Here is a 23,275-nt window from a genome sequence, read left to right on the forward strand (position 1 = left end):
TCTATTGAGTGTTCCATGATGAAAATGCATTAGGGCAGTGAAAAGACAGTCTTCTTAAAAAGGACATGGGCTCCCATTTTTAAAGGACATTTATTAGGCGTTACAAAAAGTTGTGAAGGCCTTTATATCTGTACAACATTGCACATTTCAGTAATCATACCATTCAGTGCACAAACCCCATCTGAACGGTGTTCATTTTCATGCAACTTTACAGATTAGGGTGACAGACACCTATCTTTAAATAAGACAACCATTAATTCAAGCGCAAACACATACAGTAGAATGAAGATATTCCCACTGCATGGACAGGCAAGTGGAAAATACAGTGGTTCAAGTTTCAGATGGACTTAAAGTTCTTGTGGGTGTGTTCTCCATTCAGTAGCCTATGCTTTTGTGTCTGCTACTAGATTAAATCTGTGCTCTGGTCATACCTCCTCCACCCTGAAAATGTATCTATATGGTCCTGCAGAGGATGATCTGACATAACAGACTGACTACTGTAATTCTGAGCATTATACAAACTCAAATCCACTGTTACTTATACAGAAGAACCTTCCCACCAAATAGTCTACACAGTAAGCATATCAAACACTGCTATGCTACAGCGAATCTAGGCCGAATAGTATGATCTAGCCCACAATCAAGTAAAGAGAAATTTGCTCTGATCCTCAGTGAGCTTTTCTCAGGTTTTCAGGCTCCCAGTATAGACCTTTATGCTCAGATACTAGTTAAATTCTTTCAGATGAGATGCTGTAATTCATCAGATATGAAAGACAGACAGGGCACTAATTATTTGTTAGTGTCTTGTATTCGGTTACATTTTTATTCTCAGTAAGTTTTCCTGAGAAGCTCTCTCAAAGCTTAGAAAAGTTTGGGCTTTACGCTAAAGTTTAGTGATTATGCAAGCTAATACTTTGAAACTAGACTGTGCCTATTAATCTACAGACTCAAACAGCTTCAGAAATATTGATTTAGCTTCATGACATCCCAAGGAGAGATAAATTACTGTATTTGTATTAGGTAAGAGAAAACCCCAGGCAATAACTATAATAGAGTACTGGGCTTGATTGCAAGTCCTCTAAAAATGTTTACCAATGACATTGTCTTCATCATTCCTCTTCTACTTCTGCTTTTTATACTAAAAAAGAAAAGAAATAAATAATTATTTGTGTGAAAGAGCACATAACTAGAAGGAGCAGTTCACACTGACAAGGATTTACAGCCTTCTTCATGATCTACATAAAATTATCTCACTTCCTTTAAGTTAGATTAAAATTTTGATAGGCTTTCCCTCTACAATATAAAATAATGCTTCTTGGCAGGCACTGTGAATCTGATGCTCCTGTCACAGAGTTCAGTTACCAGTTTTCCAATGAGGCAGACTACCATCTCTGTAGCAGAATCAGAATGAGGCTTTTCATAATTGCAGGGAGAATAAAATCAGATTCAGGCACAGACAATTATTTGCTAGGCTGTAACTGCTGGGATTTGGCTACTGCTGTAATTTTATAATCTATGACTAATCTGTGCTTGCTTCTGTAACAATTCCCATTTGGATTTCATGGCCTGACAGAGAGAAGGACTTAACAGTCATTTAGTAAATTAAATCACAGATACTTAGAGCAAGCTGAACTTTTGACTTGTTTCATTACACTCTCAGAAACCCATGTTAACATATTGTGCTCCCCAACCAGATTTCAATCCAAGGAAATGCAGGTGACTCAGCTGTCTAACAGTAAACAGTCTTCACTCTTTAAGAAACCAGTTTGAGTGGTATCTTTCAGTGCTGTGATAGTAAAGAGGCATAGCCACTGGGTGATAATTATGGCACAAGTAAACCAGTTCCTACAATTTTGCCACTATGCTGTTGGACCCCGATCTGTGTAGTCACAGGCAAGATCTGAACATAAAAAAAAAATCATTCTGGGAGTTTATGTAAACTCAGAGAGGATAGATTCCTGTTAGGAAAGTAGCTGATACATATCAACAAACTGGCTTGCAAAATATTATAGGGTTTTTTTCCCCCATAATAGTTATAATAGCCACTAATGCTGAAATTTAATAGAATTATTCATGGAAACAAAGATTTATACAGACCAACTTAAAGCATCACTGGTTCCAAAAAATACACTTAAGTTTATATTGACAAAGAAGAATTTTTAAGCAAGAACTATCACAATCATAAATCCCTAGTGGCTAAGTATTTTCTGTCACCTGGATACAACAGTTTGCTGTTCCTAAGTTGCCTTTGATGTTTTATTCTTTGATGTGAACTGAGAGCAAAACTTAGACAATCTGATGCATGCACCTTATTCATGACCCAGTCAGCATCTTCAATGGCCCTCTTAATGATCTGCTGGATTCGCTCAGGATTGTCTTCATCAGCATGAACTTTGAAGCTCTGCAATATACAAAAATTCAAAGTGTTACACTGACTACCCAACTTAAAACAACAGTTGTCAAAATAAGGATCACTTTGAAATTGCAAAGAAAATATTTGATGCAAGCAAACTATTGACCTGAAAGGGCAAAAACATACATGGTAGCACCTGACAGTGCTATTTCCATAACAAGCATTGTCAAATGTAATTTCATATTAAGCATTTTACTCCTTTCACACATCATCAGCAAAAAAAACCCCAGAAAACTTCAATTCACACTAAATATAGAAAGACACAGCACAACAGGTACTATCAAAGGCACGAAACTACTTCTATATGAACAATTAGATGGGATTCACCCATCCAGGGGGCAGCTGGGGGTGGAGGTATATAGTGGAAAACATGACTGACAAGAAAAAAGTAAGTTTCACCATAAAAGACGTGTTTAGGTGAGTAAGGAATGATTGTTCACTCTCCTGACTAACACCAGAATTAGAGATGAAAGCCAAGGAAAATAGGTGGTTTCAGATTCAAAGCAATCAAAAAGAAATGCTCCTACATACTCCTGGTATAATCCTTCAAACCCACTAATGTTTCAAGCTTGCAGAAGAATAGTATTTTAAGCATCAGGAGTTATAAGAAGTTGGTCCAAACTGTAGGAGGAGAAAAACGAAAAGCCTCACAACACTGAATTCCACCAACAGAAATCAGTTTCTCACCTGCCTGACTGCATGTCTGTAATGCTGACGAATATTCTCTTCAGGAAGTTGCTTACAGCATCGAAGCAGGTAACGATACAACTGCAAAGAGTTCTGAACTAATTCAGCATTTGGTAGTGGGGCCATTATCAAGCTTTTTAGCTGTTGAAAATAAAACACAAATCAAAACATCTAATTAGTTTTTTTAAGAACAGAGAAATAGAAGTGTAAAGTAATTTTATGACAAAGAAAACAGGGCCAGCAGCATGACTTGAAGAAACTTTAGAAGAAAACACAATATCAAATGAATCAGAATTGCTTGGTTTATGGACAGATGGGGGTGAGTTCTCATTGATCAAGGTATTAAAATACAGAAGTATGCAGTTCATGCCAGAAGATCACTTTATGGTGGTAATATTGAAGTGTACTGTAATATTAAATTTCTTCTAGTTTAAAAAAAGACCCACAGTGTAAGCTGCTGTAAGTATATAAAGCAGTACTGCAACCTTGATGGAACTTTACTTGATAAGCCATGATTCTTAGATTCATTCAAGCTTCCAGTGCTTTCCTTGAACATCCATTAGAGTTCATCTACATGTGACATTGTAGAATGAGGATGTTCATAATTGCTACAAGTGATGTTGGAGTTTAGCAATATTTCCTAGTATTGTCATTATCTCAAGAATATCTTGTGAACTGGCCTATGAGTGTCAGCTTTAACTTGAAATAACACCTACAAATATAGGAGAAGCCAGGCAAAAATATCTCTGGTTTCAAATTTTCCATATTTTTTTTTTTTTGTAACAGCAACAGGAAAAGAACAAATTTAACAAGTTTCACCTCTACAACTATTCTTACATATTGTAACAATAAGTCCATCCAGGCTATATAAAGTGCTAATCAAATACTGTAAATGACTTGTCATTTAGTAGATGGCTACCATCTGCAAAGAACAAAGTTAACATTTGGAAAAAAAGCACTTTTACATCATTACTCTTAAGAATAAAGATAAATAAGTAAATGAATAATGAAGTAGGTGTATGACATTATTTAGCACCCGTTAGGATTCTTACTCATTATTTGGAACATTTTTTTTCCTTTTTCTTAAGTAATTTAAGTCCTTCAGCCAAATTTATTTCAGAATAGAACACCACCTGGGCTGTACATTTGCATAGATTAGCTCTTCTTGCAGTGGGGAAAATCTCACTATGTACCTATAAAACGTCCATCATAACAGGATACGTACTAGTGTAGTCTGTATTTTCAGTAAAACAAAATTCCATTTCAGTCTGTAACTAAGTAGATCTAAGTCAGCATACCTTTATAGAGTAGCAAGAACTATGTCAGTTTACAGTAGCAGAAGTCACTGAAAATCTTTAGTATTTTATGCACAAATAGTATAATTTTTCTATGTGAAAAAAATGTTAAGAATTCTATGATAAAAACACAGAATGTGTCTTATTCTTAAGGGATGGGACCTGACAACATTGCTTTACTCATGGCACAAAACCACAGTACAAAGTCGTATCTGAGCACCTCACAGTATCGTTTGTCTGTTCGTTACTTAAAGATTGAGTGAAATCTATGCTATATTGATCTTTTAAATCTAATTATCTTTTGTCAAAAGTAACAGCTTGTAAAATGAGAGGGAGCTGTTCCTGTGGCAGAGCTTCTTGTCTACAGGAAATGTGAGAAAGAGCACTACAATATTAGCATTATTATCTGTATTGGAATTGTGCCCATACTCTTCACTCAAGGATTCAGGCTCCATCATGGTAGGTACTATATATACCTACATATCTAATGAAAAAGTTCCTGCCACAAAGAATTTACAAGGCAGACTAATGACAAGTCATAAGACGAGGCAGATGAGCCAAACAGGTGGGATGGGAATGGGGAGGAGGTGACAGTAATAAGCCTGTTTTTGTGTAGACTAATAGAGCACACGATATAGCTCACCACCTGGTGAGCTGATATCAACAGGCAAGTTTTATAACAATTTTTTTTAAGGACCTGCAGAAACACAGTGAGTCACAGCTGATGGGTGTTATGGAAGCCCCTAAGAAAGGCTCTGATGACACTTCAGAAAAAGCTTTTCTAGCCTCCAAGGGAAAAAGATGACTGTCTTAAGGAAGTATTTTACAGGGTTACTACCTCATGAGCTGATGATATAAATTATTAAAACTAATAAGGATATACAATAAGCTCAATAGGCATAAATCTCTAAAGGACATATGTCAGGATCCTTTTCCTGCTTATTTACACTGACATCTTTCCTTACATCTGAAATGGGGTCTGCGTAATTCATTTATGAGTCTACTCAAAATCACTTTAGCCACACTTTCAAGAAGCAAAGCCCTTTCCCCAAAGTATTATATAGATTTATGACAAACAGCACTCAAAAAAAGCCACCAATCACAGTGGCTAACCCCCTATGAAAAATACCCATAAAAGTTACAAAAATCCCAATTTGATATTCATTACCAACATGCCACGTTTTTTGTGATTGCAACAAGCTAAAGGATCTCTGTATGGTGCCATTTACCCTGATTCTGTTTTTAATATTATAAAAATAATTTTAAAAAAACAGCCAAAAAATGGCTGTTGGACCCCAAGCTCTTGTAAACACCACTATAACAGCTGTGATTACTTTCCATTGGAGCTAGTAAAAACACAGCCTTTACAACTACTTGCACAAGATTCAGCTTGGTTACTTCCTTAATTAATCACAGGTTAAGGACTTCCTATGCAGGGGAACTTGGAAAGAAAAATAGAAAAAGGCCATTCCCAAGACTGATAAATGGGTGATGCCAATGTCAAATATGGCAATTGGGAATGCTTTTTTGTGTTGTGCTGGTAATGCCCCATCCAGTGCAGGAAGGACTAATACACAGCACTGAAACAGAAAAGGTGGATCAAATTTAACATTTAAGATAGTAACGTTGATTGGGTTTTTATTACTAAAGTCTGGAATAAAGATCTTGGGGACTGAAATGGTATAACATTTAGGAAAGATTCCATGGACAAAATGCAAAAAATAGCATTTCTGATTTTTAGTTACAGGTAACTCTACCCAGAAGTAGATGATGTTGACTGGATTCAGTTTCCAAACACACACACCCCCCTCACCATGCTTGAGTGTGAAAACCTGTTTCTCGCTCACAAGACAGAATACAGGAGCCAAGTAATTAAGATACGTCATCATAACCTTTACCCTCTGTCTCCTTCTTATCTACTTCCCCCACAACTGACATGCTCTAACGCAGGTAAATCTGCACCAGCCTCCAGCAGGTCAGTGCTGTGCCAGTAAAACTCACTCACTCCGAGTCCTGTCTTTCTCCAGTATCTAAAACTGACCAGTGGTTTTCTGCACTTTGAGCTGCATGGGGTGCGTATGCTTTTGAATACTTGATATGTTCTATCAGAAAAGTACAAGAGATGAGGTAAGACTTCACAATGATCCCCCCTGAGAATTATTGACAGCCAAAATATTGTTTCCATTAGCTTTCATGAACAATTAGAAAACCATTCTTCTATCACAAGGGCAGTAAGCTGGCTCTATACTGATGCTGCAGTCTTCTCATTCTTTTTGTTTGATTCCAGTTCTGGGTTTTCATATTTGTTTAATAAAAGCCATCTGGCCTCACACACTACAGAATTGGATACTGTCCAAAAAACCCATGCAGGACAGAAAGAAATCACAAAAATTCACGAATATAGACCAAGTGCTGACTTTTCAAACTGGCTTCAGAATAACTAGTCCAATTGCTAGCTCACTTTCCAAGCACACAAGATGTACTAATTATGGCTTTACTTAAAAAGTTCAGTTTCTAACACGGATCAGAATACTCCCAGGCTTCAAACTGTTAATCTTGTTTTCTTCCAATCTTTCTTCCCTAAAATATCATTTTCCCTAAAAATATAATCTTCTCTTTGCAATGAAGCCTATGCTGGGCAGCAGCTCCATGCATTTTTTGGTTTGGCATTTGAGTATAGGAGGAGATTATATTCTCAATAGTACAGTGATCCCTGCATCCCCCCTGCAACCAGTAGAAAGACAAGCAACTTCAAAACGTGACTCAAATAATATACAGACTGAATTACTCCCTGCCCTTCTCTCTGTTGAACACAGGAGTAGCAAAACAAGAATTACAGATCCTGCAGTTACAAGCCTAAATTAGGTAGGATGATTCCAAATCTGTGTCCTATTTTGAAAATAGAAATATAATCACAGAATGGTTTGAGTTGGAAGGGACCTTTAAAGATCATCTAGTCCAAGCCCCCTGCAATAAGCAGAAATATCTTTCAATAGCCAGGCTGCTCAAAGCCCCATCTGACCTGATGGGCTTCTGAACACTTCCAATGATGATGGAATAATATATAATATAGTATCAGATAACATCATATACAATAAAGAGAATTTGTTTCACAGCGCTCTGTTTTGTTTTGGCATACTGGACATCTTGTGGTATAACAACCCATATGACACTTGCCAGGTGTTGAAGGCCTCAACAGGTACATGTACATGTCATTATTTTTGTAACAGTAACACGGGGTTCAATCCTAGGGCTTCTCTTCCAGCAGAGAGCGCTGAGGGCATGTTTCCAGCATACAGTTTTCACTCCACCCTTGATATCACTCTCAGTACTAACTTCCTTTCTTGACTTTTCTGAAGTGTTCCCCCCCCCCCCGCCTTAGGAACCCTTCTAATACAGATGGACTTTCAAAATAGATACCTACTTTTGGTTTCTTCCTAGCATTCAGTTCAGTGATATATCTGTATACCCCTATTACAAGTCAGTGAGAACACAAATGAAAATCATCTTGTGTTGTTATGCAAATGCCTTTACTTCTGCTTTCCTTTTCTGCTTAGGATATTTAGTTTCACCTGACACCTAGCTCATTCTCTCCTACTATTTAAACTGAACTCTGAGTATTCAACTAGTATTACCCTATTGAAGTATTTTGGGGTTGCCAATTTATACCATTTGTTGTAAGAAACATTTACTATACAAACATCATGCTAGGTCCCCTCCTTCAGTTTTCCCCTGGCATTTAGTACTGCAGGTGACAACACTGAGAACAATGTATGTAGACTGACTAATATTCCTAATGCATACTGATAGTCCAAGGAATTCTGTTACAATACTCAATTTATAGAAGGAGATGTCAGTGTTTGCCTTTTTCAGAGAAACTGGGATGTAAGTAAATTAATATCTAGATTTACTGTTCTTTCGTAACAAGAAGTTAAAGCATACAATAACATATGCGTTGCCTTTCTTTGGTATCCTTGAATTTATTACCACATGAAATTACACAGGAGAGCAAGTCCTTTTCAATAAAGTTTGGATGTACTCTGTGTATCTAGCTATATTTCTGTTATACCAATACATTTGAACAAGAACTGACTGAACAAATAAAGTTATAAAAAAAAAAGGAAAATGAAAAACAGAAAACAGCCACAAGACATGCCAGAATCCAAAGAATATGCCATGTTAATGGCCCAGTGATTGTCAAGGTGCTTTATCTGTCAGTCATTTAAAGCCTGATTAATCAAGTCACTTTTCTAAATAATATAGCACTTTCTAGAGCCTGTTATAAAAAAATTACTGAGGCTTAAAGATTACTATTTAGAGATGTTGCACCCACAGAAATCTAACTTTTTTATGTGTTTCTGGATCTTCTATTACCATACCCCAAGTGTCTCCCACTGTCCGATACAGACACAAGAACACCCCTTAGACTGCAAACTGTTCTCATCAATAGGAAATGAGGCACAGAAATTAACTGACTAGTCCAACTTCACACCACTGGCTCCAACCAATGTTTTCCTTTTCTCCTTCCTTCAGTGGCAGTTGTACATATTCTTCAATACTGAAATTCAAGCTTTAATACAGCTAGGTTTTTTGTTCAGAACCCAAATGGCTGCATTTTGAGTTGGGCAGCTCACATACAGGAATATCTGAAGCCATCTGGCTTTGCTGTGCCCCACAGCCCATGACTTGACATGAGAAGCAACGCTAACGTGGTCAGCAGAGGAGAAGGCCTTCCATGTGTTACAGAAAGGGCCCACAGGGCAACAACTGGAACTTGAAGGTGAATACTTGAGATGCACTGGACTAATGCAAAGGCTGGGCATGCATCATTACTATACAGTTAAACTAAATGCAACATTTTGAATATGTGGCACTTTCTTAAAATAGTCTAGTCTCCTATGAGTACAGTGTCTCTAAATACTAAAGCAGTCCAATGGCCACAGGAGAAGTGGATATTTGAAAGTAGGGGATGAACTCTACAAAAATCCCAGCTTAAATTGCTTTTGCCATTACCATTTTTGTGTTCTCCATACAGAAAAGAGGGGGTTTTTATCTTTCACGTAATTTCCACAAATGTAGATTAGTAAGACAAAAAAGGACCCGGAACCCTGAATGTAGACAAAGTTGGGGTCTGGACACTGTAACTCAAACTAAGCTCTCCTGAAATAAAATTAAAAAATAAAAGTGTATCTGTGAAACATCTGGATGCTCTCATTTAAAGTAAAGCATTTATGGAAGGAAAAAATTGCTACAGTAATAAGTCTTACGTCTTGAAATAATAAACCCACATAAATGTTAGAGATATGAGATGAGGAGTTTCATTTGTGTAAGCAACAGGGCACTGACTGTGACTTACCAACACATAAGTAGTGCTACAAGTGAGCGAAATATGAAGATCACCTGCACACCTAGATGTAAGCTAACCCCTCACTCCAGCACATGGCAGATTAAAATACGTGCTGGGTCTGTATTCAACTCTGAGCTCAGTGCAAATTAGAACTGGGCATAGGATTCAACTTGTTACTTACATAGAACCTATGGGAAGACCTTTTTTTTTTTTTATGATCCAGTACAGAAATCTAGAATATACCATTGAATTCAGGGTGATCTGAACCTAAATTCACCTTTAAACACAGGTTTTTTGGACTATCTCCTTCACTGGTAAGGATTGCTATAGTTCCACTGACCCTGTATTTCACATATTCCCACTAAATACAGTGAAACATCCCAATTCAATACAGATCCCAAAATATACTTTGGGACTAGAGCCAGTTTGTTGAGTTGTTTCTAGAGTTTGATGTCTAAACTCATCATATGTCATTGTGCTCTAATTAAACCTAAGTGGTGCAATAGATTTCCTGTCACAAAAGCAAAGATCCCTCGTGTTGGGAATGTATAGGACAGCTTACTACAGCATGAAGAAAATAAGCTATGGGAGTGAGCAAGAAACAAGAGTCACGTAAACATATGAATATGGAAAGATTCAACTGATCAATGGAATTGAAAATGTTGTTTCACTATACATAATTAGGAATTTTTCACTGCAGTAATTTTTCATAGGAAAATGATGAGCCGTTGAATCTAAATTGTGTGACAAATACAGTTACATTGATGAATTTTGTGGAAAAAAAATCCTTCACCTTCCCACAAATACTGGACTTCTAATAGATTTGAAGATTTGATGTTCTTAGCAGGTCTAGTTATGAAACATATAGTGTATGAGGCTCCCATAATCGAAGAAAAAAATATCCTGAGTTCTAACAGATTCATAGCTGCAGAAGTGCTACAGATTTTGCAAAATGGGTAAGCTTCACATGGAAGTTTGTTGCTGGAAATCTGTATTTTTCTGAGCATGTAACTTCAGTGTTTGCAATATCATTTCCAGCGAAAGCTTCACTGGAAATCTACCACAGCACATGGAAAAGCTGATGACTGTTTTAGTAAAATGACTGTTTAATGAGAAATAATCTTATGACCTGAGCCACTGTTAAATTCTAAGATACCAGGACATTGTTAGAGTACAACTCAACAGTGAATAGACCCTGAAAACAGGAACTAAACTGCACTTGTACACACAACAACACTGGAGAATTTGCATAGTTACTACTGTAATTTGCCCCTTAGTGGGCACAAAAAGGACAATGAAGAATAGTAAAAATCTGCACTATCGCCTTTTGTTCTAAAAACAACACCCCACCCCCCCCAATCCCACAAATGTTACCATTTTTATCTGCCAAGAAAAAATCCTCGACCTCGCAAAATCTGGCTATAATCCTGACTAATAATGTAAATCTCCTTCTGATAACTTAAATATCATGCATAGCACAACAAACAAACTATCTACACCAAGAACTGTTGAGTCAGAAATAAAATAATCCGCTAATTGTGCTTTTCTGGAATGGATGACTGTATAACGTCCTAATCAGAAGGCTGCAATCACATTTGCATTTAGATAAAGCCCTGTTTAAAGACAGACAAGTCTAAAAGGAGACACTAAGACTATTGTGGCATCTCTCTGCATTGCATAATCATTTACATTCCTGATAATGACATTCAGATAGTAAAGCAAAAGCTGACCACAGCCAATTAATCTTGCACTTTGCATTTGCAAGTTTGTCAATTGACCCAGTGTATAGCTGAACCCATGATGATACTGATATGACCCTATGGCACTTCTCTCAGATGTTGGGGTTTTTCTGCTGTTGAACTGTAGGGATTTGCTTGAAAAACAGTCACAACAGTTAGGATCTCAATCCCACAAGACTAGTTAAACAGGCACCAAAGCTGGGCTTCAGAGACTGGAAATATTAATTAAAGGACTGCAAGTTTCCTGAGCTGTTGCTGTTTACAGGTTGGCTCCCGCTTCCCTCTCTTCCCCCCAACATACAGGCTGAAAATGTGTTTTCTTATTACTTCCAAGTATTACAGCTTTAGAAGTCTAACTCAGGAATCTACCATTCCTTAATCCAGTCAAACCTCATGATCTCCAATGTATTAATTTTACACTATCCTAGTAAAGTAGCACAGTAGTATTACATCAATTTTTAACAATGAGGAACCAAGACAGGCCTGGATTTCACTCACTTAATTTGGTCACTTAACTGACACAAAGCTAGCCTGGAACACTGCCTCAACAGCTCACTGTAGTCAGGCAAGACACATACTCGCTTCCACAGGGCAGATCCTAAGGTGTTGAATACCAACTGCTAAGTAGTATTCAGCAGAATGGAGCTGGGTTCCCACATGCCTCAGCATTCTGACCACTGAACCATCTCTCAGGATAAACTTCACAATCTGGTTTCTCAGCAGCAGAATGCACTGCCATTGACCATCCCACACAAACCCAGGCACACAAAACAGAAGCTGGAGGGAAAAGAAACTAGCAATTGAGAGACAGAACCCTTTGATACCCTTTTTACTATTTGCTCCGCGCTACCGAAGGTACCTGTGGGATCCAAAAGCTGGTACCAGTGTCTGCAGCTGGCTCCAGACTCTTGCTCCAAATAGTCTGTTATGCAAGCTGATTGAACTGCATGTTCAAAAATAAATTCCTCAAAATTAACCCCAAAACCAACAAAACCCCAAACCCACACTGTCTCCCTGGGTATTAGTAGGCTGTGTTTGGACTCAATCACAAAAATCTTAGTACAGAGTGAATTTTGCAAATTAGGATTAAGCAAACAAACCCTGTAAAAAAACCCAAAACATTAATTAAAAAAACCCAAATGCAAAGCATCTATTGAGTAGCATTAGTTTAGTTTTAGTTCAGAAGGTGCTTCAGAAATACTCCCAGCAGTATAAGCACTCATAAAACAGCAAAGAAATTGACTTTTTTCAAACCTATGTGCAATTTTAGATATCCAGATTCAACACAGAATTCCCAGGATAATCTCATATAGTTATCTAAGGTGCCAAAATTGTCCCCCTTGAAGTGTCCAATAACAAATGCTGCATGAAAAAATCACTAGTGAACTTACTATTAAAATTCCATAGCCACGTTCTGTAACCCAACTCATGCCTCCTCCAGACCTGCTTTTATTAGTATGAATACAGATTCCAAGTGGTATTTGTGCAAAACGAAATGGTAAAACTTTCTGCACAGGAAAATAATAATCAAACTGCAAAATAAGAATTCAATTGGAAGCCTCTTGAAGCCTTTTTACCCACAAAACGTCTTGGTTCATGTTTTGACATCAGTCCAGGAAGACACTCAAGTGGACTGCTGCTACCCAGAACGATACTTACTGTTTTGTCTTAGCATTTGGCAGCATCAGTCCTCCCCCTTCTGGGTTTCACAGGTTCCCAGCTGGTAATATAGGAAGACCTATGACTCTAGGCTCTGACTTCTTAAATACACTTACAACTTACTGCAGCAGAGTGGCAGACCTTACCACCTGCAGTGAACTGGCTTCCTTCTCTGGTTATTACACTGTAGTGTATTTTCTTTCTTCCCTAGTAGGTCACAGCAAAGTGACTAGTGCACCGTGTTCGAGGCCAGCTCTATAGGTTCTGCTGCCCTAGGCAAACCAGCAAATGTCTGTCCCGACCAAGTCACATTCACTCACAGAGCTACTGAATATTTTGTTGCCCTGGGCAATGGCCTGCCCTGTAGACATACCCCTCCTTGTGTATGGATGAGCATGTACAATGCTGAAGTCACTTTCTAATAAACACATCTCTCCAGCATGCTGGGCTTTTATTAAGATCTGCTGTTTTGATGTGATCACTTCTGACGAGCTGTGGCTTGTCATTGTTGTGGATTTTGTCCTTTCTAAATATGATCTGTAAAGTCCTATTGCATGAATGATGATAGTTAGTCTTGCTCTGTTCACTTCTGTTTCTGTTTTTCTCTGCTTTGTGCTTTGCTTGATGCATGAGGCAGAGAAGCAGTGTCACATGATAGTGCAACGGCAACACATTTTGGGAGCACAGCCCTGCAGTGTAAAGTTAGCTTTATGCAATATTAGTAGAGCATATGGGGGATTAAGTACTGGCTAAATAACAGATCTCAAAGATTTGTTTGTTGACAAGGAATCGCCATTGGCTGGACATCCTACATGCAGTTCTATAGCATCAGTATTAGGCCTGATGTTATTCAACACTATCAGCAGTTGCCTCCCTGTAAATATAAAATTGTAATTGGCAAAACTTGGGGATGACAAAGACTGCTAGAGCTGTACATAATGACAACAGGGCAATCAAATGGAATGTGGAAAATTTCTGGGTAAGCGGAGTCCAAAGTTGTGCTTTCACACACCTGATCATTATACAAACAACTCAAGAGTGCAGATTATACCTATGCAATAGGTATAACCATAACCTTGAAGGAATAGTACTGAGAAAAAGAACTAGATAGTCATACTGAACAAGCAACTAAACATCAGGTCCCAGTGAGACGCTGTGCAAAAAAATTAAATAGATATAAATGTATAAATTAGGAAGCTATGAGTAAAAGGAAAAAAATTAACTATATCTCTGAAAGTAGAATAGAGCTCCATTTTAATTTGTTCATCCACATTTTTCAAAAAAAGATATGGGCTGCCACTATCATAGCAATGCATCCAGCCTTGAAAGTCTGTTGTAAAGGTCAAAAAGGAAAAAAGGAAAGAACTTCTACACAGCTGAACTATCCAGGCAGTCAGCATGCAGCCTAGAACCTGTAAGGCACAGACGTGCTAGTCTAGCACAAGTTGTCTAACTTAAAGCAGTTTCCTGGGTTAAGTTTTAATACCACATTACACAAAGTCAAACGGTATAATCTAGTTGCCCTTGTGGTCTCAAACCCTGAAAATACAGGAAGGTGCTGAATAAAGATCTGAGCCCACCTGGTAGCCTAGCATACTCAGCACATAAGAGATCCATATTTTCAGGCCCCGAGAAGCACAGTTTTCTTAGTGTAGATCATATTTTGTATTTGCACTCACTTTGTGATCCCTTTACTGCTGAAAGGAAGCACCTTTAAGGCAACTGGAAACCAGACCTATAATCTGTTTTTCTTTGGGTCCAAGTAAGAGCTTAAAAGATCTGTATGGTAAAGGAAAACTGAATATAGACATAAAGCAATATGACTACAAAAATGCACAAAAGCTCTGGGGTTCATCCATAAAAGGACATCAGAATCTTGTCATGATGAAGACACTTCTATAAATCAACCAAAGCCACAGGGCAAATGTTTTACCTTACATTCTTGTTTGGTATCATGAAGCAGAGACATGCAATACACCAAACATGGCAACTAAACCATTGAGACTTTTGCAATCTAAGAGCAGCGAGGAAACATGCTGCTCACAAAAAGGCCAGATTACCCTGTTCTGGATAATTAATAAGTATGCTCAGACCAATTAGAGTAATACTCTCTGTAGCACACTCACTAAATGTCAAGTTCCGGCAGCAATGGGAAGATAGAAGTCTCTGTGGTTTAGGTACAATTCAAACTTCTCTGATTTTTTCTCCTGGCAATGATTTCTCCTGTCTTAAAGAAAATTCTGAAAGGCACAGCCTAGAAATAGCTTTATCTTCCCAGCTATGAACTTCTCAGTTCAGCTGCTGCCAATATGAATTTTGCTCTCAGTGGCTACATCTGTAAGTATTTACCTTTGAGATCATGCCTGAATATGAATTGAGTTACATCTTAGTGCTATCAGCTTTAAAACAAACCTGCCTGTTGATTCCTGCCTTTCTTGTAAACATTGTATTTTGAGGTACTCCAGTGCTTAGTTCCAGTTTAGCAATCATTGTTCTTCCTACTACTTTATGCCACTTAGTATAACAACTTTCTGGCTGGGTTTAGATCACCTTCTAATACTTCTTGAATCTTCACATTTTTGAAAACTTCCAACTGGGTACAACACAAGCTACCACAAGTTTTGTTAAAGGACAGATACCCAGTTGGCAGCATAAGGTATTAATTTTTTTTTTTAAAAGCACAAACATGCTGTCTGATTAATGAAAACACTAATTCTACAAACTATGCAAGCATACAAGCATGGGAAGAATAGTACATCTTACATAAGGTTTTGTCGTTGTTCCCAACTCAATTCAGGAAGGACTGAAACTAGCTGAAGTTCATCGTACATTTATGCTTTAAGATAGGCTCATTTTGCTCGTGCAATCCAACTTTCTCTTTTTTTTAAGAAAGGCAAGAGGGTAGAAGTACATAATTCAAACAAGCAGCTATTACTTAGTGCAGAAAGGGCTCTACTTCAGAAAGTACAAAAGTTCAATAGAAGGACACAGCCATGGGAAGATGAAAAGTCAGAATTTTAAAAAGCAAAAAGAAGGCACTGTGACCCACACTATTGAGTAAAGATTAATAACAAACTGGTTTTTTTTAACCAAGAATGCCTAATTTATACCTTTTAACATTCCTGTAGTGCAAATATCATATCCAGCCTACAAGAGAATAAACCCCACAGTCTAACAGGGATTTCCAGTATGACCTTTCATTTTACCAATCTATTGCAGCACATCCTTTCCAGTCCTAACTATACATACATAATCCCTGGACTAATGACGATGGTACATGTACAATGTCCTGGTATCTACAGTTCACTCTATAATCGTCCTTCCCAGCTTACATTATCCTTTACAGCATCATCAAGAATAACTTGCTGTCTCATATGAAATCCACACCAACTGAAATTTAGCTTCTTCCAATCTCTTGCTCTCAATCCAAGTAATCATCTGAGCCAAAACCTTCCTTGGCATAAACCCAGTCTGTGGTAGAATTATACCATGGATGAATTTGGCCTACCACATCTTGGAGAAAAATACATGCCTGTTCATGGAATAAATGTTTATAAGCAGCAGTATTACAGAATATTTAAGTCTAGGAACCTTTAGCCTCTTAAGGGGGATTTTAACTTGTACCGTTCGCTAATCTGGGATTGTTACCATACCAACAGCTAATCATGTGGGCAGATGCCCGCCATATCTTAGGAACATTTCTTAGGTCTTAAAGCCGTATCTCAAGTTTCCCCAAACCCCTTATTGTCACTCTTCAGGGCCTAGCCCAGATCAAAGAGAATCTGTTTAATAAGAAAAACAAAGGAAAAGTCAGGCTATCAACAAGCTTATCGCAAAGAAGAGTTCCCAGTCCAGCAACTGTTTGAGAAAGAAGCCTTATCCCTAAAAACCCTCTGCTTGCTGCAGTGGGATGCCACGGGAGCTCCTCACAAAGCCAGCAGCTTTGCAAGTCCTGTACATTCTCCATGCTTTGGATGCTGAAAGAGCTATACGGCCTCCCAAGTCTTTCAGGGACCATTCTCCTCTACATAGAAGACATTTATTTCAAAAAGTTATGCTATTCTTTCTAGATTAAAAGAAAAATGTTGAAGGAGCTCCATCCAGGAAGCGAGTACCCGGCTCCAGAGCTACTTAACAACTGACTTCAGTGCTTCACGATTTGATCCAATTAAAAGAAAGAAGAGGTTAAAACTACAGCTGACATAGTGATGACAGATGTTACCTAGTATAATTTAAATTGCAAGCCTACACATTGCTTGAATGCAGGACTACATGTTTTGTTACCCCCCATTAGCTCAGGCCCTGTTGTTTCCCTCCTATTCAGATTTTAAAAACAATAATAGCTTCCAAAAGAATAATGACTTCTGGCTTCCAAATGGAAAACAGAAGCTTTATGCTGGAACAGGTCAGTTTTGTTAATTTTAAGTAGTCTTTGAAAGTCTACGAATAGATCAGACTTCTACAAACAATATCAACAGGCTAGCACAGCTCCATTGACTTTAACAAACTTGCAGTCATTTACACCACAGGATCTGACCTCTCGGGAGCAGAATTCTCCCCGCAGTGCTACAAGGGCACCTGTGCACCCCAGCACACCCCCTGTGGAAGAAGGCTGTTTGTCATCTATTTGCATGGCAAGGTCATGGGCGTGATTTAGATGAGAACAACAAGCATATATTGTGAGTTTCCATGTTAGTAATACAACTTCTCTCCTCCCCCATCATCACCTAGATTTAAGTTTACATCAAAGTAGTAAGATGAAAAAAAACAAATATTTTTAAAAAATCTTACTAATTTGAGAAGTGCACACGTATCTAAAACTTAAAGCCACTATTGTCTATTGCTTAGAACAAATAACCATCTCAGGATCAGCAAGTAACACTAGTGTAGTGTTGTTATACATTATAGTATTAGCAATATGATATCACACCTTTTCAAAACAAAAAGAATCTTATTTCTTTCCAAAATGATACCATCCGAACCTAGAATCAGAACGTCAGCAGCTGACTCACTGTCACTTTGTCCCAGAATCTTGTAAGCATTTTCAAGCAAGACAATTTTATCCATCTTCCGTGGTCTGTCCCAGAAAATTCATCCATTGTTAAATAATCCTCACCATATACAGAACCCAAATCAAGTATAAATACAAACCAAATATCTTTAGCCCTACTTTCCCCAAAGAGACACAAAGAAATGAAACAATAGTCTTAATCTTCCACATAACACTTCAACAGCAGAACCAAAAATAGGTCCTGGATATCCTGTTGACCAGGTAAAAATCTTACAACTGGGACATGATTTCTTCAAACTTTCACTTCCCCCCCATCTTCTGGACATTTTTGTCACTGAGCCAGAATGGTATACAAGAAAAACACTATAGAACTCTGCAGAATATTTTTTTCTGGAGGTGCAGAGCTTGGTTTTAATTGATTACACACAACGAACCAACTATACTGAGTAGTATAAACTAATTTATGGCTCTGGCTGAGATTAAGTTAAAGGAAAAAGAAGTTTATGGGTTTTGCCTATATAGATTTAAGTTCAAGCCAAAACTCTTGATGCAGATGTCCAGCTCAGAGCTCTTGCTATAATAGATTAAAACAAACACGTTGCACTTTGTGGAAGGCAGGAGTTGGATTTCAATTTTAGCGCTTGGCGCTAAAGGTAAAAGCTTGCTTTTACCCTTGGCAAAGGCAGAGTTGTGAGCATCCCAGCGCAGAGATCCACTGCAATACAAGACACCAGTGATTCAAATACCCCACTGCACTATGCCTAGACCATGGATGCACAAGCACAAAGACACAACCCTAGCCTCTTGGATCTCCAAGAAGGAAAATATCTGAGAGAAAAAAACTATGCTCCAGAAAATTCAGCAGCTCGTGCAAAGTCACCACAATGAGTCAATAGCTGGGAGTTTTCCGATTATCATAAAAGGAATTGTGCTATTGATTATGTCTCACACCGTTACTCACAATAGCATCCCTAATTCAAAAAGCTATCCTCTGAACTCTTTGAACCTATGCTTTAACTCTTTTTGATGTATGTCAGCTAAACCGGTTCAGTACCCTCTATATATCTGAATTTTTATTAATGAACCTTTCTGGTTTTGACTGAATGGCTCTGGGGTGATTGAAGTATTTCCTCTTTTCCTCAGGTACTTGAATGTTGATCCAGAACACCACAGTATTCTTTTCCCTTTGCAACAGACAGCAAATTTATCAACACCCATCTGAGTGAATGAGCATGGCAGGATAGTTCTTCTGACTGGCAAAAGCACTTGATGGAAATGGAGCTGCCTTTGGTTTCAACCATGATTCAGACCTGTTTACATTCTGTGAAACCTCAGGAAAAGTGGGATAAAAGCTTTGGTTCAATTGAAGTCATGTTGTTAACCTCCAGTGCTAATAATTAACTCAATTATGCTGAATTAATTTGATGTAATTGTTGGTGATGGTGTAGACAGTGGCTCAGAGAAAGTTTGAGAGACAGGAGGAACAGGATACAATACAAAATACCCCTTAAATAGCATCTTTTTTTGCCAGAATGAGTCAAAGACACAAAATGAGTTCATTGCAGTCATCTGGCTTCACTCAGCCCTCTAAATTACCCCAATACCCAGACAAATAGCTGTGAAATCCAGCAAGTGAACTAGAATTAAACATGCCCTGACAAATTTGACACAGCACTCAGCACAAGTGTCTTTCCCCATCCTATTATCTAAACAATACAGATTTAATAATATATTTAAGAGATCCACAATGCTTTTCCTTTAACTGAAGACATTAATTAAGAACATTTCCTTGTTGTAGTGTTGTCAGTTGGGTGGTTTTTTGATGAACAATCTGGAGAATGCTTATGGAGTCTTTTCATTTGATCTGCAGTTTTTATCTGATATTTTCAGACTTATTCAGTTCAAAACAACCCCCAACTATAAAAACAAACATCTATCTTTCTCCTTCCCCATTTAATATTTCTGTGTTTTGTTTTTAAAAAGTACAACAGAAATGCCACCTTTGCTATGAAAATACACATTTTACTGAGGCTTTTTTTAATTCTCATGTACTAAAAAGTCATCTGGGAAAAAATATTAGATGGGATTGCCTTAAAGTCTTGGGAAGTTGATTAAACCAAAACCAAAAAAATAGGAAATTCTATGTAAATTAATGCTTTAAGTATCACCAGAATTGCCACAGGACTCTCTCACCTCCTCCCGCCACTCCTGGAGAACGTTACACTTCTATTTACAGTCTAGTCAGATGCCACAGACAAGGGATGAATTTACCACACAAAAATCACGAAAGACAGAAAACCAAACATTGCAGCCAAGTCAGAAACACAAGCCTCTTACTACTCAGGCTAGAGGCTGTCAGCAGTATGCCACTCTTCCCATTTGCAGACCTAGGCACCTTGAGTAGACAGACTACCACTCACTGCAGTTTTGTGTATAAAGCCTGAAGGTACGTCTTTCATTGCCTTGTTTCCGCCAAGCTTCACTGTGTGTATGGATTTAGCACCATGGAGTTGTTATTCTTCCAGCTGTACAGAATTTAAAAATTAAGAGCTTAGGTTACAGCACCGCTATATTTAATATTTTACAGCCCTGGAGGCCTGATAATATCTAACCATGAAGAACTGGGTGCCTTTGCCTGTCTAGCTTCAGTCTGAAATACTACTTGACTTAGATTTATCATAATGCTGTAAATATACAAGCTTCTACTGCATTTTTATTATCCTTGGTGACAAGAATAAAAATATTACCTCTAACATCACCAATTACTTCTGAGAAGAGAATCCAAGTGCTTAGCTGTAAGAAATGAATAGTATTTTTCTAATTTGTTAAGTAGGTGCTGCTAGCACGCCTACAGATCACATCCGCATTGAGCTCTGACGATTCTCAAACACAGCTAATCTTTCAGAACTGTTTAATTGCCATCAGGCTCTGATCAGACTCATCATTTCAAAGTTGTATTACATGCATAGTATATGCATGTGACTTCAATAGGTCATTTTCTGCCCAGTTCTGAGAGGAAAAAAACTGTTTTCCATGGGGAAGCTGCTAACATCTTCTGAAGAACCAAACTAACTTTCCTCAAAAACAGTTTTTTTTAAACATTATTTGTGAAGAGATGCTACATTTTAAAGTAAATTTAGGGTAATGGATTGTTTGAAGTCTTACTCTTTTTTTTGACAGCTACTGCAAATTTTTTCTATGCCTATGTACCACAACCTATTTAGCTTTAGTAAGTTGAATTATTGCTGAAAGTAGTTAAAAAAAATAAACTGAAATAGCATATGTTGCCATAAATGATTTCTTGTCCAACATAAGAATCTGGAATACTGGTATTGCATCTCTATTGAAACTTGATTTGGGGGATTTAATTTTTCTACCACAGTTTTTCCAGGCAAAAGCCACTGAAGGCAACATTAAAGTCACTAACCCAAATACTTGGCTGGTATAAATCAGCACATTTCTATTAATTTCTGTTGAACCACAAAAACATATATTTGCTGGCAACCTGAACAACTGGGACTGAGTTTTATGATTGAAGTAGTTTCTCCAAAGTTACGTAGGAGTAACTGAGTTGTTCAAGGCAACTGTCTGTTATAGATGGACAACACTACTCCTGCAATGCAAGAGCTTTAAGGGTTAATTCATGTTTAAAGGTATTTTTAGTGTAAGTAGTGTATATCAGCACTCTGAAGGCCTACTAGAATTTAATACACTATACAAAGTGCCTGAAAAATATTTTTTCATGTATTTCTACCACAGTTTAAGGAAATTTTGCTAGATGTGAATCACAAATTTGATATGCCTCCTCCCAGCTTTTTCCTTCAACTTCTTCCTGCTTTATTAGGTACATTCTTCCTTTAACTTTACTACTATTTGCTTGGTTACTCCACTAGAAAAAAAAAATCATACAAAATCCCCCCAAACAATAAACCCAAAATCTCATCTAGTAAGGTACAACCCTACAAAATGCATGCAAAAATACAGAGAACAAACCACTTGATTTCTGCTTATAGAGCTTACACAGAAAACACTTAGAATTTTGCAGGTTACCCCAGGAGCCATAAGAAATACTTCCAACGTTATCAAATTCAACTGTCAGGGGATCAGGCACGACGAATTCAATAATGCTAAGCCATTTTGTACCATACTGATTTGAGGCATGGGAATTTGGTAATGTTTCATGAGGAAAAAAAAAATCTAATGAACAATCCCTACATCAAGGCAGTAACAAATAAGTCAATGAGAATAAAGCTGTATGGCAGGAGTCCTAAACAGAAGTGACTGGATTAAGCAGAGACATCCAAAAGTTAGCAAAGACCAGTCTTTTTTTTTTTTTTTAATCAAAAAAAGTCAAGTTGGGAAGCAACCAATGAGTTCAGCTTTGAGACCTGAAGGGGAGATAATTACAAAGGAAAGGGCAGATGGCATGCCCTGCAACAAGCTGGTGGGAAGCATGGCTAGTAACTTCAGCCAACACAGAAAAGGGGAGATGTATGTGGTCTAACATTCCAAAACCATTTCACACCAGTCTGACAGCGCAAAGGGTGATTGCATAAATGAGAAGTTCATCAGCTTTTCCCTGACACCAGCCCACGCCTCCATCTAGAACTCCCTCTTCTCACACCCCCAGCCCTGCTTTTCATTTCTGTCGTCACAGACTTGATTTTCCCTTTCATGGAATTTTGCTTGAAAAAGCATCACTGCTTCAATCGTCTATTTTCAGCCTATATTTAAGAAAACCCTTTAGTTCCATTTGTAGCCACATCCTGTCTCAGCCTCCCCCTCTTTTTGTTCCTAAATATATGGCTGATGCAATTTGATGTGACATGACAAAATAGCACATTTGCATCGGCAGAAACTTTCTCTTAACAGCAGTAATTAAAGGGACTAGATGAGACACTGCTGAAACTGGTGTTTATTTAGCCTGGAAATAAAAGGCTTAAAGAGGACTTGAGAGGGATGTTCCAGTGTGTAATGAACATTAAATTTATCTATGAGTTCTTTCTTTTACACACTTGCTTACTGCAAAAGCAAATGGTCGTTCAAACAATGTAATCAATTTAAAGAGATTAAAAAAAAAAAATAATCAGAGATTTCAGTAGACCATATTCCTAACCAGTGAAA

At 37.8% G+C, this 23,275-nt stretch overlaps 1 protein-coding gene across 7 annotated transcripts in view; it reads right to left on the reverse strand.

Annotated features, from left to right (window-relative positions):
• Window positions 1-71: 71 nt before the first annotated feature.
• LYRM9 (LYR motif containing 9) overlaps window positions 72-23,275 on the reverse strand; it is a 41,803-nt gene continuing 18,599 nt past the window's right edge. For all 7 annotated transcript variants that reach the window (XM_040578519.1, XM_040578567.1, XM_040578534.1 and 4 more), the window contains exons 2-4: window positions 3,101-3,241; window positions 2,309-2,401; window positions 72-1,138 (exon numbers count right to left, since the gene is read on the reverse strand). In XM_040578519.1, the coding sequence (XP_040434453.1) occupies window positions 1,121-1,138; window positions 2,309-2,401; window positions 3,101-3,241 (252 nt within the window). In that variant the 3' untranslated portion in view covers window positions 72-1,120. The remainder of the gene's footprint in view (window positions 1,139-2,308; window positions 2,402-3,100; window positions 3,242-23,275) is intronic.

This window comes from Falco naumanni, chromosome 1 (genome assembly GCF_017639655.2).
Source record: "Falco naumanni isolate bFalNau1 chromosome 1, bFalNau1.pat, whole genome shotgun sequence".
Taxonomy (NCBI): Eukaryota; Metazoa; Chordata; class Aves; order Falconiformes; family Falconidae; genus Falco; species Falco naumanni.